Source organism: Malaclemys terrapin, chromosome 1 (assembly GCF_027887155.1).
Source record: "Malaclemys terrapin pileata isolate rMalTer1 chromosome 1, rMalTer1.hap1, whole genome shotgun sequence".
NCBI lineage: Eukaryota > Metazoa > Chordata > Testudines > Emydidae > Malaclemys > Malaclemys terrapin.
Window position 1 is genome coordinate 68,640,506 of NC_071505.1, and position 17,562 is coordinate 68,658,067.

Sequence of the window (17,562 nt, forward strand, 5' to 3'; positions counted from 1 at the left end):
TAGTATTGAGTTATTTAATTTTCTGGATTTGGGGCAATGCTTTGAATAAGAAGGCACAAACATCATGCAGATAGGCTTTACTTATAAATATATGGCTTTTATTGAAATGTTGATTTAATTACAATTTAATAAGTAGTCAATTCAGATCTCATTTTCTACGAGGATAAATCTGAAATAACTATTGAAATTACTGGAGTTTTCCTGAATTTACATTGGTGTCACTGAGTGCTGAATTTGACTCGCTGAGTAGATCCTCAACTGGTATAAATCAACATACCTCTTTTGACTCAGCCGAAGATCGGGCCCCATCTCTCTGGAGAGTATCCTCACTGTGCTCAGTACCTGTGCATAGTAGTTTCAAAAATAATGGGTTCCTGTTTAGAAGACATAAAGTAAATGTTTACTGTTTATTATATACCACATAATGAAATGGTCATCAACTCACTTAAGTAAAGGATATACTTGTATAACATTTATTTCCTTTAATTTAAAGTTTTCAATTTGCATCAGTAGTTAATTGAATATTTACTATTAGTAATGCGAATGCATTTTCACATGCAATATTACAGTAAAGGGCTGGAAAAATTAACCTTTTTAAAAGAGCTGTAGCCTGAACTAATACAAAATAGGGTGACATACACACACTGCTCTGCTGCTCTGTTAGAGAGCAAAGCACACACAAATACAGGTTACATACAGTAAAGTCCCCATTACTACCTTCCCATGCTACTTTTCTTGTATCCGTCTTGTGTGAATTTCTGAGACCTAAAGGAGCTGATGATCAGATAGCATTATAATCTATGTATTTTGTGAATAAGGATTAGTCAGATAACAAAAAACTTATGATGCTTCAATAGTAAATAACAGCTACACATGCAGGGCCAGATTTTCCAATGTGGCTGCTTTGTGCCATACCATCAGCAGATTATGGCCACAGAATTAGTATATCTTGCCCTGGGAAGATCATTCCAGTGCAAGGGGGCTCCTACATCATACTCACCTCCAGTTGCTTGTGAATGAGGCATGGCAGAGATGCTGCTATCCTCTGCCAGCTCCAGCTGTGGTTTCAACAGATTTGAACTCCTAGCAGCTGACATAATTTAAAGCACCCCTTCCATAACTTGTCCTGTGGTATTGCTTGCACTGCTTACCACTCTTCTCTCATGTATCTGCACTCATTCAGCTTGGCTGAATGATAAAGGAAGGTGTCTTTGTTGGTCCTCAGATTCGTGAACTTCTTCGAGATGAGGCATTTGACCATGCACTGCATGGCAAGGAAAAGACGGCATGGAAAGCCTTCCAGTTAGTGGCAATACATTTTCTCGGAAACAACAAGGCAGACAACTACAGGTTGTTGGTGGAAAACCTCCACAAGGCATACAAAAGCCTTGGTTGCAACATGTCACTAAAGATACATTTTTGCACTCTCATCTAGATTTTTTTCCACCGAACTGCGGAGCAGTGAGCGACGAGCACGGCAAGCGATTTCACCAGGACATTTTAACAATGGAGAAACGCTATCAGGGCAAATGGAGCCCATCAATGCTTGCAGACTATTGCTGGACAGTGACAAGAGATGCTCCATTTAATGAATACAAGAGACAAGCCAAGAAGCACCGAGTAGACACTGAATAGGACTAAACTATGTACAGAATAGTTTTTTGCCTTTTGTTTCATAATAAATTTTATTTATATAACCCTTTTGCTGATTTTTAAAGTGTTACATAAACAGGACAGGTGAAATACTATCATGTAAAGCAACCATAAACACATGAAAAGATCTAGGTTTACAATTTTTGATTAAAACGCTACTATCTACACAATGTACATAGACATAAAATGTAAAAACTTAAATATCTTAGAAACAGTAGCCAATCAGTTGTTTTAATTGTCATATTTGAATTCAGCACATCAAAATACATAATAAATAGCACATTTTATCTCTGAAGCAGACGACTTTTCAAAAATTGTAGACCAGTGTAATCAAATCTGTTTAAAGAAGAACAGGAGTACTTGTGGCACCTTAGAGACTAACAAATTTATTAGAGCATAAGCTTTCGTGGACTACAGCCCACTTCTTTGGATGCATATAGAATGGAACATATATTGAGGAGATATATATACACACACATACAGAGAGCATAAACAGGTGGGAGTTGTCTTACCAACTCTGAGAGGCCAATTAATTAAGAGAAAAAAAAAAAAAACTTTTGAAGTGATAATCAAGATAGCCCAGTACAGACAGTTTGATAAGAAGTGTGAGCATACTTACAAGGGGAGATAGATTCAATGTTTGTAATGTTTGTGATAATCCTTTACTCTCACAGATCTTGGGAGACAGACCTGTCCTCGCTTACAGACAACCCCCCAACCTAAAGCAAATACTCACCAGCAACCACACATCACTGAACAAAACCACTAACCCAGGAACCTATCCTTGTAACAAACCCCAATGCCAACTCTGTCCACATATCTATTCAAGTGACATCATCATAGGACCTAATCACATCAGCCATACCATCAGGGGCTCGTTCACCTGCACATCTACCAATGTGATATATGCCATCATGTGCCAGCAATGCCCCTCTGCCATGTACATTGGCCAAACCGGACAGTCTCTACGCAAAAGAATTAATGGACACATCTGACATCAGGAATCAAAATACTCAAAAACCAGTGGGAGAACACTTTAACCTGTCTGGTCATTCAGTGACAGACCTGCGGGTGGCTATATTACAACAGAAAAACTTCAAAAACAGACTCCAACGAGAGACTGCTGAGCTGGAATTGATATGCAAACTAGACACAATCAACTCCGGTTTGAATAAGGACTGGGAATGGCTGAGCCATTACAAACATTGAATCTATCTCCCCTTGTAAGTATGCTCACACTTCTTATCAAACTGTCTGTACTGGGCTATCTTGATTATCACTTCAAAAGTTTTTTTTTTTCTCTTAATTAATTGGCCTCTCAGAGTTGGTAAGACAACTCCCACCTGTTTATGCTCTCTGTATGTGTGTATATATATCTCCTCAATATATGTTCCATTCTATATGCATCCGAAGAAGTGGGCTGTAATCCACGAAAGCTTATGCTCTAATAAATTTGTTAGTCTCTAAGGTGCCACAAGTACTCCTGTTCTTCTTTTTGCGGATACAGACTAACACGGCTGCTACTCTGAAATCTGTTTAAGAATTCCGAATGTTACACATTCTGAATGTTTTACATGGATCCAGAGAACATGTCCAGAGAATACACAAGGAGCCACAGAAATTGCCCTTCTTTGACTATAACATTACTTTTTGTTTTGACAATCCTCTGTAGCTCTTCGTATGCTCTGATATACATTCCACGGGTGCATGTTACCCTGTGACTAGTCACATAAAATACTTTTGCTTCCTTGGCTGGCTCAGTGAAAAGGGTTTATGAAGGAGCAAAAGGAATTTTGAACAATGAAAAAGCTAATAGTAAAAAATGAAACTCAGTAATGAACTTTTGGACAAATAATCATTTGTGTTTAAGTTTTGTGAGATACTTTAGATTGATGAGCGCATTCAAAAATATCCAGCAGTCATCCACAAAATAAACTATATGACCCTGTGAATCCTAGTGAACCTATCTCACAGCTCTTCATCATAAAAAAAGTTAACCTTTTTACTATACTGCCAGTTTTCGTTTCCAGCCAACTATTCATTAAAAAAAAAAAAAAATTTGATCCAGGGTTTTGTATCCCAAAGCCATTATAGGAGGTTAGACCAAAAAACCCAGGAAAAATACAGCAACATATTGCTTTATATTTTCCTGTGCCTTTCCCAGCCAAAAACTAACATTTAGCTGGTGACTGGGACTACAATAGCAGTACAATAATCCATTTTAGTAGCAGATAAACTTAATTTTGAAATATAGCCTCTGTGAACACTGGGAGTCTTTTTTCTCTCTTCCAAATCAGATCTAGAGATTGGGGAGATTCATTAAGATGAAGGCTCCTTGCTTTCAATCTCTCCATTGCTGCCACTAGTAGAAGCATGATAAATAGGTTGGTAAGGCTTGCCTGATTTCCTGGTGAATCACTTGGTCAGCCGTGGAGGATAGATTTATTACCTTCTGCAGGTTGGGTGGTAAATAAAGCTCATGATTATTAAAAGTTAAGTGCTTTGGCCTTTTCCTATAATTGAATTGGGTTTATATATAATAGTATCCATTACAATAAAGCAACAAGGAAGAAATAGATCAATGTGTATTACGTTAAGTCCCCCAAAGACCTGCTTTAGATGGACATTTGATCATAATAATTACCTTACTAATTACTTTGATTAAGTCAGTTGCATGCAAGATTTTATTTCAGTTAACTGGTGGTAACACTTTGTTCCAGATTTTGTATTCCAGCATAGAGTGCTTTATTAGTCAGAATGCATAAGGTAAACTTTCCCATCATTTTGCAGGGAAACGTTTTAACAGTAAGTTTAAAAATTAGTTACTATTCTATTTAGCTAAAATCTCTTTCAGAAAGTATGCTTTCCAAGACCCAGGTCAGAAAATTACCCAAGCCTGACTTTAAGCACATGAATACTCCCATTGGCAGCTGTGGGACTACTCACATGCTTAAAATTAAGCTTGTGATGATGTAACTTGCTTGATCGGGGCCTAAAGCAGTATTTTGTGATGCTCTTTGGGGTACCCAGGGTTGTGAGGCACCTCGCCACTCCCTGTCTTTACTGTGAGGAAGTCTCATCTGTGCTTGCTGTGGATCAGCTCCGTGAAAGCACCAGACTCTGGCAACACAAGCACTGCCTTCCAGGCCCCTGAAGGCCTCACTCGATCTGTACAGGTTAGCAGTAACCACACCAACCCCCTAATACTCTGAGCATTCCCTGCAGTGTCCAGCCCCGTCTCCACTGCACACACATAAATTACTAGGCCTGCTGGTCCCAAGGGAACAGTACATAACAGCTTGTAAGATTCAACTCAGGACTGCCACTTTGCTTAACATCACAGCACTGCAATCTATTTATAGTGACAACAAGAATACATTTATTATCAAATAACAGATTTAAGTGAAAGTGATTAAAGTATTGGAAACAAATGGTTACATGTAAAACAAAATCATACTTTGCTTCCTAGGGACTAAATTTAACTAACAAGTTATCCTTTTGTCTAAAGAAGCTTATTTTACCCAAGTTCTCTCCAGCATTTGTAATCGTGCCTAGTTGAAACCCCTCTTTGATGAAGCAAAACCACTCTCATTTTATTTCTGAGGAGAAGGATTACAAGATGTCTGCTTTGTCCCCCAAATGTACTCGAGCAAACTTCTGTTTACCCCTCAAGATAAGAGTCTACCCCACTGTTTACTTCTCCCTGTTACTTTGTGCTCTTTGAAATTTTTACAATCTTTCATTAGCATTCCGTTTAGACTTGTGAGAGGAGACCCACACAATACTTAATGCATATGTAAACAGCCAGGGAGATAAACATTTCTGATCTGACAGAACCTGTTTTTCACCTTTTCTGCTGACCAGCCCTAGACATAGACCTTAAAGACATAATTTTCACTTTATATACATATCTCATTACACAACATCCTACATGCATGCATTTCACGATCATTTTGATGACCAGTGTGACACTGGCTTTTATTTGAGACCTTACATGACACTTTTTGGTGAACTGGAATTGTACCGACTAGACCCAGGAGATCCCTGTAACCCCTATACAACCACTCTGTGCCACTTGCCAGTTGACACTAAGTGGTTTCTGGGTCTCATGTTGTCAGTTTCTATAACGTTTCAGTTACATTTTAAGAAGATTCGGGGGAAAACAGACCTTTGCTTTGCATATAAATTAACAGTTTTTGTTTGTTTGTTATTGGTGGCTACTGGATTGCTCCATTTGGTTCAATTGTGTGTGAAGTAAATTTTGAGTGAAGATTGAAGGGTTATGGAAAAATTGTGAATACAGTAATGTTTTTGTCCTTTCCTGAGCAGACCTGTTATTGAGCTAACCTATTTGATAAGCACAATGTTCCATTTCTTAAGGTGCAGAAACCATTTCTGAGAGCTCCTAGGAATAAGAAGAAATAAAGCTACTGTGCCATGTGTCATTTTAAACAGCAATGTAAATGTATAAAGCAAAGTATCTTAACCAGATCAGGTCTTAGGGCAAAGATCTTCAATCCAGAAGCTGATCAGTGTCGAGTGTGAGTGAAGAAAGATGAAAAATGGGTCAAACTTTTTTTTTATTTTTATTTTGCAAACCAATCCTGATTTTCGTTCTTTATTGAATTTGCTATTCATAAGTATTCTCCCAACAATTGAACAGATCTTTTTCAATCTATGAACCTATGGGAAACTTTTAAGAAGGTTATTCCAACTATTTGCTGTTAATTATTCATGGTGTATGATTGGCCACCTAAACCGCACAATTTTATTTTTGCTGTTTAATAGGAGGCTGAAACTTCTTAAAGAGAAAAATAGTGAAAAATGCACAATATAAAACCCTGCTGATTTTTGTTCATAGTTCTATCATCCTTTAGATATTTAGGATCTTCTCGCTTAATATTTGTTTCATTACTTAGTGGCAGGAGTTAGACTTACTAGACTGAAATTGCAAGTGTGAGTGAAGGAAAAGGGAGAGTTTGGAAGTTCAGTATTAGATCTAGTCTTCCATTACCTCGTCAGTTCACCGTGACTTTTTAAAAATAACGGTGAATGGTTCATTAGCTGTTTCTTTTAATACCCTGAGCACATGACATCTAGACCTGGTAATTACTGTACACATAAATTGTTTTACTAGAATACAAATACATTCCATCTACCATATTTCCTCTCTTATACTACTGTGTCAGCAACTGTAATATTATATCTACTTCCTGACAGCTCATAACCAGAAAGATATTGACAAATTGGAGGGAGTTCAGAAAAAGACAACAAATTAAGAGACTAGAGAAATTAATTTATGAAGAAGGACTGAGAGTGAAATCTATATAGCTTGGCTAAACAATGATTAATGAGAAAAAGAGGCAAGGGTCTGGGTGGAGGCAGGGGGATATATATCCGGGGTTCCTAAGTGTCTGTGTGTGGGAAGATTGATATCAATATACAAATACATGAACTGAATAAGCACCAAGCATTAAGAATTATTTAGGGTGGTACATGAGGTTGTGACCAGGCATAATGTTACAAAATTAAAGGGAAAATAGGAGACTATCAGAACGCTGCACCACATCCTGGCCTTGGTACCCTGACTTGCCACTGTCAGTAACAGGCGACAGAGTCCTGTGGCACCTTATAGACTAATCAACATATTGGAGCATAAGCTTTCGTGGGTGAATACTCACTTTGTCAGATGCATGACAGTAACCTGTCAGTAACAGGTTTTCTCTACAACTTCTGCCATCCTATCTTTTGCTGGTTCCTAGCCAAAGAGTTATAAACTCTAGGCTACTTCTCCTGACCCTTCTCAGATGAGCCCAGGTATCTGACTCCAGTGCAGCTGGCTCTGGCTCTGATACCCAGCCCTTCCCATTGTTATGGGCCTGCCAGCCCCAGCATCACTACTGACTCATTGAGGTGTTGTCTCTACTCAACCCATGGACCCGCTGTTCTCAGCCTCTCTGGACTCAGCTGATCTTCATGCTCCTGTTAATGGATCATGAAGAATCTATTTTTTTTCTTCAGTTGGACGATTAGTATTATCTAGCTGATGTTAGTATCCTCATCATCACTCATCAGCTTTGTTGTATTATCAAAGAGCAATAAGAAAGCACAGCTTTGGAGTCCACCACTGCAAAACTGCTCCTGAAAGTAATCTCCCTTCTCATAGGAGAATGAGAGAAAATCCATCATCTAGTCAAGTAAAAACAGGGCCAGGTCACGGATATGTTGCTACTTGCTGCTACTTTCCATAGCTCAAGGATTTACTGACTCATGGCACTGGTCCTTGCCCTTTTTGTAAGGGCAAGTACTTTTCATGTTATTTGTGCTCTAGCTGCCCCTCTTCTTGAACAACAGAGCTGTTTGCTTTGATGTAGTGCATTGGAGTGAAGGCAGTTCACCTGAGGTCAGTTGCTTATGTAGACATGTATTTATTTATGTATTACCAGTACATACTGATGTATGTCTATACTTTTATCTCATTTAGTAGCATTGAGGTACCCAAGCATTTTGCATCAATTCTCCAGCTAACCATCTGCCAACATATACAGCAAGTGATATACGTTTCATCATTGGTAAAAAAAAAAAAAAAAAAAAACACCTATGATTTACTCTTTAGCTCTCTTACAAATGAATTACTTGTGATTTGTGCTGCTGATGCTAGTTGCTTGGACTGGAGAGCATTTGTGTTGTAAATATATAATACTGCACTGGCAAAGAGATGGACTTTTCCATCTCAAATTTTTCTATTTACTGTGTTTGATTCTCCCCTTATCTGTAGAGGAAAACAGGATCATATATGACTGAAAATAATGTATAACCTACTGAACACAAAAATCAAAACCCATTCAACAAAGGAATCCAAGCACAGTACCCTTGTAGGGTACATTCTACCGTAGCTTAAATTTTCTTGTGCCACATTGACTATTTACACCCTTCTCTAAGCCCTTATTTCTTCTCTACTATTACATTAAAAAAAGTGTGTGATGATCAATACAAGATCATTTACATGTGTGTAATTAAACAGAACATCATAAGTCAATCATACTTTGTAGTGGACAGAAAGTATAAAGAAAAATCTAAAGCACGAAAAAAGTAAATAAGACATTTAGAGAGCACCTTTTCATAGCACTAAATTTGCTGTGGAAACACACTGCAACAATCCATGCAGGCAGGCTTTAGTGCTTCCAGCTCCAAACCAGAGCTGCACTTTGAACTCTGTTCTGCTCTCCCTGGTTATAAACATTGTATATATTAGCATTACAGTGAAGCCCAAAGGCTCCAATCAGGATTCTGGCCTCTTCCTGCTCAGCTCTTTACTGATATGTAAGAAGAAACAATCCCTGTCCTGAAGAGTTTACAGTCCAAATAACTGAAATAAAAAAAAGTTGGAAGAAAGAGGTTCCTCATACCAACAGAGCAATCAAGACGATAATTTGCACAAGTGTGTTGCATTTCTTCTTGAATATTTTTTTCTTCATGTATTTTTATAGGGGGCAAAATGGGGAAGTAAATAGAATCGGGGGCAATTGTCTAAGAGCTATGCATGTCTTTTCTTTTTGTCAATTTACAGAGGGGACACTAGAAAAAAATCATTCTAGTTTTGAGATTTTAAAAGGACTCAGAAATACTCCCTATAACCAAAATGGGGAGTTACCTTTAAAGCCAGTGATATCACTAAAACTGAAATGAACTAAAGAAATGTGAAAACAACAAGGAGTACTTGTGGCACCTTAGAGACTAACAAATTTATTTGGACATAAGCTTTCATGGGCTAAAACCCACTTCATCAGATGCATGGAGTGGAAAATACACTAGGAAGATAATATAACAGTACATGAAAAGATGGGAGTTGCCTTACCAAGCGGGGGGGGGGGGGGCAGTTCTAACAAGACAATTCAATTAAAGTGGGCTATTATCAACTGGACGAAAAATCACTTTTGTAGTGGTAATCAGGGTGACAAGAAGGTGTGAGTAACAGTAGGGGGAAATTAGCATGGGAAAATTAGTTTTTAGTATGTGCTCGCTATATTTCACTGTAAGTTATTGATGGTTAACTGTAAATTCCACTTGCAGTTTGTGTTACTGTCTGACTTGCAGAGGGTGGCTGATTATTTGTTCTACAGCTCATGTCACTTTTGTGGTATTTTATTTAGACTACAGTGTCACTGAGGAAGTGTTTATCACTGTTTGTTTCCAGAGTGTATTTCATCCTCAGATGTTTCTACAGAAAACTGAATTAGCCCTTATGTGCTTATGAAAACGCACCTTCTACCCCAAACAGACTCTGGGTGGAGGGATTCTGACAGTGGATCTTGCTCCCTCTATCAGAGCTAGCATGTGTGTGCTTGATATTTCTTTTTATATAGGATACACACTGATGCTACAGTGATGGGCACACTAACAAAATAAATTTCCAAAGCTGTCTGGCAACATTTCCATATTCTACAATGCAAGATGCCTCTTCGTTTTGCATTTGATAAAGTTTAGAAGTCATTGACACTAGCAACTTTGACACCACGCTGGTCTATGTTTTTGTATCCCAATAAGTCATCTCAAATATCATGCAGGAACACGATGCTTTCCCAAATCCACTTGAAGTGGCATAAAAACACCTTCCTTGCAGTTAACTTTTTGTTTAGCAAAAGCTGAACTTCAGAAAAAGTCCTATAATGGCATTGTGTCTCACAGTGAATGCAATATTTTACTTTTCTCTCCACCATTATTTAAACAAACAATTTGTATCTTCTGTCATAAGATTTTGTAGACTGATAGCAGCAAGTAAACAACATAAATAGTCCAGACACAGTAAAGCTCTTTAAAAATTACCTCTTTTTCTGAGCATTATGGCATGTACTGCATCTCCAGTGTGACATTAAAAATGTTCCCTCATTAGGCCAACATTGATTTACTGGTGTACTTTAAAAAAAAGCTTTGTAATTTCAAAACACACAAACCAGCCCCCACCTTCCTTTTGATAAAGGTGTGAAATGTGATAATGTACATGTTCATCTTAGTTAGGAGAAACCCAAATGTGAAAGATGATCTCGATGTTCTCCTATAAATAGTTTGTCCCTATCACTGCCTTTGAAATGACTTCTAGCCTAGCCTTCGGGGCCAGCCCTTCATGAAGATACAACATATTGTCTCTAGTTCTGTCCTGGGCATTTCCCACAATAGTCCCTTTGGGAAGGAACTGAAGCTTCTATCTAATTTCATTTAGCAGATTGAATTAAATTTGAATGAAAATCTTGGTGTAGTTCAGTGCTGAGTCTGCAAAGTCAATGAGACTGAGAAATTTCTATGTTCTCTGTAACAGAGGCGGTATAAATAAAAGCAGACTTATTATAGTGGTGAAACCCCGGCCCATTTCTCAAAAAGAGCTTTACAGTTGGCATGAGCTTATTACATGGACACATACTTACCATACATGGGCTTGGATTTTAAAAGGAACACCAAGAACATTTCAACACTCAGGGAATTAGATACCCCAAACCTATTGACTCTCAATAAGAGCTGGGTGAAAACCCTAGTCATAATTTTTTTCCCTTTTAATAGAATCCTAGAAATGTAGGGCAGGAGGTGACTCCGAGAGGTTATCCAGTCCAGCCTCTGCACTGAGGCAGGACCGAGTAAACTAGACCATCCCTGTCAGAAGTTTGTCCAACGTGTTCTTAAAAACCTCCAATGATGGGGATTCCACAATGTCCATTGGAACCCTATTCCACAGCTTAATTATCCTTACAGTTAAAGTTTTTCCTATATATCTAACCTAATTCTCTTCCTGCAGATTAAGTCAATTACTTCTTGTCCTATTTTTAGAAGATATGGAGAACAATTGATCAACATCCTCTTTATAACAGCATTAACGTATTTGAAGACTGTTGTGTCCCCCTGCGGTCTTTTTTTCTGAAGACTAAAAAAACTGGGCATGTTTAACCTTTTCTCATAGGTCAGGTTTTCTAAATCTTTTTATCATTTTTGTTGCTCTCCTCTGGACTCTCTCCAATTTGTCCACATCTTTCCTAAAGTACTGCATCTGAGCCCTCATTAGTGCTAAGTAGAACAGGACAATTACCTACTGTGTCTCATGTATGACGCTTCTGTCAATGCACCCCAGAATATTTGTCTTTTTTGCAACATCATCACATTGTTGATTCATATGAAATTTGTGATCCACTGCATCCCCCAGATCCTTTTCAGAGGTGCTACCACCTGTCCAGCTTTTTCCATGTTGTAGCTGTGCATTTGATTTTTATTTCCTAAGTGAAATACATGGACTTGACTTTATTGAATTGATTTCAGACAAGTTCTCTAATTTATCGAGGTCATTTTGAATTCTAATCATGTCCTCCAAAGTGCTTGCAATCCCTCCCCAGGGCTGGCTCTAGGTTTTTTTGCTGCCCCAAGCAAAGAAGAAGAAGAAAAAAAAAACCCCTCCGAGAGCACAATTGACGAAGCGCAAAAAAAAAAAACCTTCTGGAATGCCACCCCTGGAATTGTGCCGCCCCAAGCATGTGCTTGGTTTGCTGGTGCCTAGAGCCAGTCCTGCCCCTCCCAGCTTGCTGTCATCAAAACCTATTTTAAGCATACTCTCCACTGCATTATCCAAGTCATTAATGAATGAAATTAATTAGAAATTTCCCAAAGCGCTATCACAGAACTGGAGGACATTTTTTGCTAGCTCACCTGCCTTCTGCCCACTAATCAATCTTCCCCAGAACCTACTGTAACATACCAAGGCCTTCGGCAGTTTCAGACAGTTGTAATATTTAAAAAAAAAACATCAACCACCTGAACTGAGACCCAGAAAAGCAAATTTCAATCCTGGACCAGTTACTTCTTTTTCTCCTCAGGAATGTAAATACTGATATCTTGTGGCATTTCAGGACTACAAACAGTATCTTTATACCGTTGGGAAGGTGATTTCCTTAGCTTCCCAGTGAGACCAGGGTATCATTTCTAATCCTACTAAATCCTGAGATGATAAACATGGAATTTGTGAATATTTTTGGATTCTTTTAGGTTATTTTAAAAGGTTTTTATAGCTCCCTCTGCAGAACTGGACTTACGATAATTGAAGGCATTCAGCTTTATAGCTGAGGAGAAATAGAAAATAGCTCCAATACATTTCATTAAAATATTTTATAGTAGCTTTCTTGTGGCATGAGTCAAACTGAATGCATGAGTGTGTGGTTTAACATATTTTTCTCATTTGGGATCATCTTGACAAGTTGCTTGAGACTTTAAAGTTAAACATGTCCATAATGCAGCTCTCCAAACATCCTACTGATAAAACCTTTAATACCACAACATTTGGTATATTCCTCTTTCTTCAGCATATTGTGTTTGAGCGTGTATGCACATTATATACAAAGAAATAATTCACACTTACATAGAGAGATAGGCCTTTGCAAGATCAAAATGAACACAATATTTTCTCACAAAGTATCAGAATAGTCAAGGAAAAGAGAAAGTACTTAGCATAATGTCACTCTAAATTGCATTATAAAGAGCACTACATCTTATCTAATAATTTTCATGAATTGAATGCTATTAAATTTCATATTGAAGTGGAAGTCTTATAGATTCACCAGTCACTTGTTATTAATGTAGAACAAGAGAGTTGATCATTTTTTAGATTAAATTGTGTTAAGGTGGCCATATGTCTCTGAAAACCAGCAATTTACAGTGTCCATCCAGGTGTCCCATTGAGGTTTTTTTAAAAAAAGTACCTCCCCAACCAAATTCTGACCACTTGAAGTATCCACTCCAAAATAACTTGGTGACACTGATGCTGTTATGTTACTACTCTGCCTTTAGCAACCTGCATGTAACTTGAAGAGGAGCAGCACAGGTTGAAAAGGGACAAGTCTGGAGAAGGCACCAGGAAGTCAGTCTGCGTGCACACTTCTAGAATACTGGCTGCAGTTGCAGCGTCTCTGTAAATAGTTCTCTTAATGAAGAGACAGTTTAGTTTTACAAGCGTAGGAGTCCTTTTCATGTTCTTACTCACCATGCAGTACATGGAAAAACTGTAGCAGTGATCAGTCTAGTGAGACCCACGGCAAGAAAGAGAGTCTGATTGATTAACAGGCAAACAAAGCAACACCTAGAAACAGAGCAAACAGGCAGCATGGAGAGACTAAGACCAACAGGATTGCTGGATTTCCAGACAAAAAAGCCTTGCATCTGCATGGAAGCAGTGAAAGTATGAATTGAGTCTATATGGATCTGACCATAAAGATAAGAAAATGAAGATAAACCTTTTTTTTTTATTTTTACTATCTCATTTGGAGGTGGATGGACCAAGAAATGAGTGAGACAGTGTTGCCAGGAATAAGGCCTGAAACACTAGAACAGCTGATAAAGGTGATAGAGAGCTGCAAACTCTGGCATACACATGTAACTGTGGACACACTGAAGATTTCTTAATTACAGACACGATTATCTGTGGGACATGTGATTCCAGTTTACAGGTCAGAGTGAGAGAAATAGATCTAAACCTAGAGAACTGTCTCCAAATTGCAAGATCAAAAAAATAACAGTCCTTGTGCCTGGTCCACACTAACCTCCCATTTCGAACAAAGGTACGCAAATTCAGCTACGTTAATAACGTAGCTGAATTAGAAGTACCTTAGTTCGAACTTCCTCTCGCTGAGCTGGAGTACCGGCGTCAACGGCGAGCACTTCCGGGATTGATCCGGGATCGATTTATCGCGTCTAGACAAGATGTGATAAATCAATCCCAGAAGATCAATCGCTTACCGCCGGACCCGGAGGTAAGTGTAGACCTACCCCTAGATATACAGACTCAAGCTAGGAACCAGAGTGACCAAGAATGCAGGTGACATGGTTCAATGTGTATATACTATAGAAAGCAACATGGAAGGCAGAAAGAAAAATGCCCAATTGTGCAATAGCTGTGAGAAACAGAACCACTTTATGTCCCAATGCCCCAGCTCCTGCAGGAACTAAAAAGCAATAGTACAGGCTGTGATTGAGGACACAGAGATTTCTAATGAAGAGGAAGATATTTGTAGTGTGACTACACATGCGAAGACTCTAAATATGCACACATTGCAGAAGAAGGCTGCCAGCCATTCAACTGCCACATTTGCAACTATGTTAATAGATGAGTGACCAGTTTGATTCCAGCTGAATTGTGGATCCAGCTGCAATGGAGTCACAGCAATGCTGACCAGCAACAATATAGCCTGGAGAAATGTGACCAACTGCTAGTGATGAATGTGGTGCTTTAGGGTTCAACCAAGACCAGTAAGGGGTTGTCATCACCTGCCCTGCAACTCTATGTGCCATGAATACTGTGCTGATGTGACTCACAGCCTTAACACCAACAGCCAGCATATAAGCATGCAGATCCTGCCCTGATTTCCACCACCTAGTTACTTTTTGCAGTGACCCTAATACCCTCCCAGTCCCAAATTTCCCTAATATCATCTGCCCTGTGATAGTCTGATGAGGTTCCCAGAATTGTGAGTTACCGTGTTACCCCCTTTCAACCTCAGCAAGTGAAAGTATTTTCCTACTGCTAAACTGTGTGATGACACACTAGCTTGTCTGCCTTGCCAGCAACCTCTTCACTACTCTGCTAGTCCAAACTTTGCCTTGCAGATAACAGACAGTGAACCTCAAATCCTGAGTTCCCCAGAGTCCTCTCCCTGCAGTATTCTCACTGAATACTCACAGAAGTTGTTAGATTCATTGCTCTTGTATGGAGACAATACACCGCAGCTCATTAATTTAACTGGGATTCGATCTTAGTTCAGTCACAGCACTGGATTCGTTTATAGTAAAAGTAAAATGTTTATTTAATGAAAGGACGGAGGATTCAGTGATGCCAAGTATGAAGGATAAGATAGAAAGGGTTACAACTAAACAAAAGTAAAAATACCTTCTAAGACTAAAAGTCAACTTCAGAAAGTTACAATCCTTGCCTAAGAAGTTGAAAACTGAAGGGATTCTCCAGACTCTAAAAAGGCTTGGGAACTTCCCCTACAAAAGAAAAGTGGCTTTCAGTATTTAACAAGATTTCCTGTACCATGGTATGTTTCTCTCAGGTGTCAGGGTTCTTTTTAGTTGAGGGGCCTCAGAAATATCTTATTAAAATCTTCAGTTTCATATACACCACCAGCTTTATGCCTGGCAACAAATGCATCTTCTGTCCCACTGCTCTGCTGAGAAAAATAGGTGTAGCTTTCCTTTAACCTATTAAATTCTAATTAGAAGCACTAAATTGAAACTTGGGAAGAATGGTTATGTTTAAAATTGTTTCCTGCACAGTCAAGATTTAATAGTGGATTGTTATTACACTGTCTTAACTTAATCAATATTTATTTCTTACATCTAAATATGTAAACTGTAGCTCTTTGTTCACTGAGATATCGCACTCGGACTTCATTATAAACTTTGTAGTTTTAACACTAAAATATTTCAGAAGAATCAAATTCAATCAAGAAAACATAGTTAAAATGAAGTTACTTAGCTTTTGCCATAGATAATTAGATGTCATTGCAGTGTTTGTACCTTTCTAATAAAAAAGCAGAGTTTATACAAATAAGTATGTATTTATTTAAAATTGTGTTCACTGCGATAGTCTCATGTCATACAGTCTCATTTTAATAAGGGACTCCAGGGAGAAGCGATCATAAATTGTTTTCACACATTTCACTACCGGATGCACTGCTTCAGTTTTCCCATCTGTAAAATGGGGGTGCAATGTTTACCTAGCTATCTTACAGGTATGTTGTATGGATGAACTAATTAATGTCTATACATTGCTTTGAACATGTGATGTTCTGTCTAAATGCTAAGTATACAAATAACAGAATGCCGAATAGTGTGTTTCTGCTAGTGCTACATTCTGTGAAGGGGTGAGGACAAGACACTAACCCCAGGACCCAGCAGACCTGTCTGGGAACAGGAAGATGTACCCTTCCCCTGTGAGTTTCTGCAGCTACTGTTTTTCTTTGCTGGAGCTCCCACTACCCTCAACATGGGGTGATATTGTAAAGATCCAATCAGGCATGCACTGAACAGAGTGTTATTTACCAACTACTTAAGATCCTCAGCTGGTGTAAATAATGTAGAGCTATGCCTGTTTACACCAGCTGAATATCTGCCCTTATATGATAGGAACACAGGAATTGTCCTATTGGACCGGACTGATGTCCTATCTAGCCAGGTATCCTGTCTCCAGTAGTAGATAGTATCACATGCTTCAGAGGTAGGTGTAAAAAACTCCATAATGGACAATTATGCACTAAGCTACTCCTTACTTTAACCATTCTTACACCTTCTTTTTGCTCAGTATATAATTTTGCACCAAGTTGGACTATGTTACACTTACTTAGGCATGGGACTGTTGTGATGGGTTGGATCACAGAAACCCCCCTGGGAGCTGCCACCCGATGTGCAAAGACTACCCCTGCTTTTGTTTTCCCTGCCAGCTCAGGACTTCAGCACCCTGTCTTGCTGAGCCAGCCACTCCTGTCTGGCTCTAACACAGACCCAGGGTCTGAATCACTTGTCCCAAAGCTGCAGGTTTACCTGAAAACAGCTCACAGAAGTGTGCTTGTCTTTAGCACTCAGATGCCCAACTCCCAATGGGGTCTAAACCCAGATAAATCCGTTTTACCCTGCATAAAGGTTATGCAGGGCAAACTCATAAATTGTTCGCCCTCTATAACACTGATAGAGAGATATGCACAGTTGTTTGCTCCCTCAGGTATTAATATATACTCTGAGTAAATTACTAAATAAAAAGTGATTTTATTAAATACAGACAGTAGGATTTAAGTGGTTCAAAGTAGTAACAGAAGGACAAAGTAAGTCACCAAGCAAAATATGTCTAATCAAACTAAATACAGATAATTTCCTCACCAGCTCCAG

At 38.7% G+C, this 17,562-nt stretch overlaps 1 protein-coding gene across 1 annotated transcript in view; it reads right to left on the reverse strand.

Moving 5' to 3' along the window:
• Positions 1-287: 287 nt before the first annotated feature.
• Positions 288-17,562, reverse strand: part of KCNC2 (potassium voltage-gated channel subfamily C member 2) — a 360,476-nt gene continuing 343,201 nt past the window's right edge. The window contains exon 4 of the mRNA XM_054026729.1: positions 288-374. Within this exon, the coding sequence (XP_053882704.1) occupies positions 358-374 (17 nt within the window). The 3' untranslated portion in view covers positions 288-357. The remainder of the gene's footprint in view (positions 375-17,562) is intronic.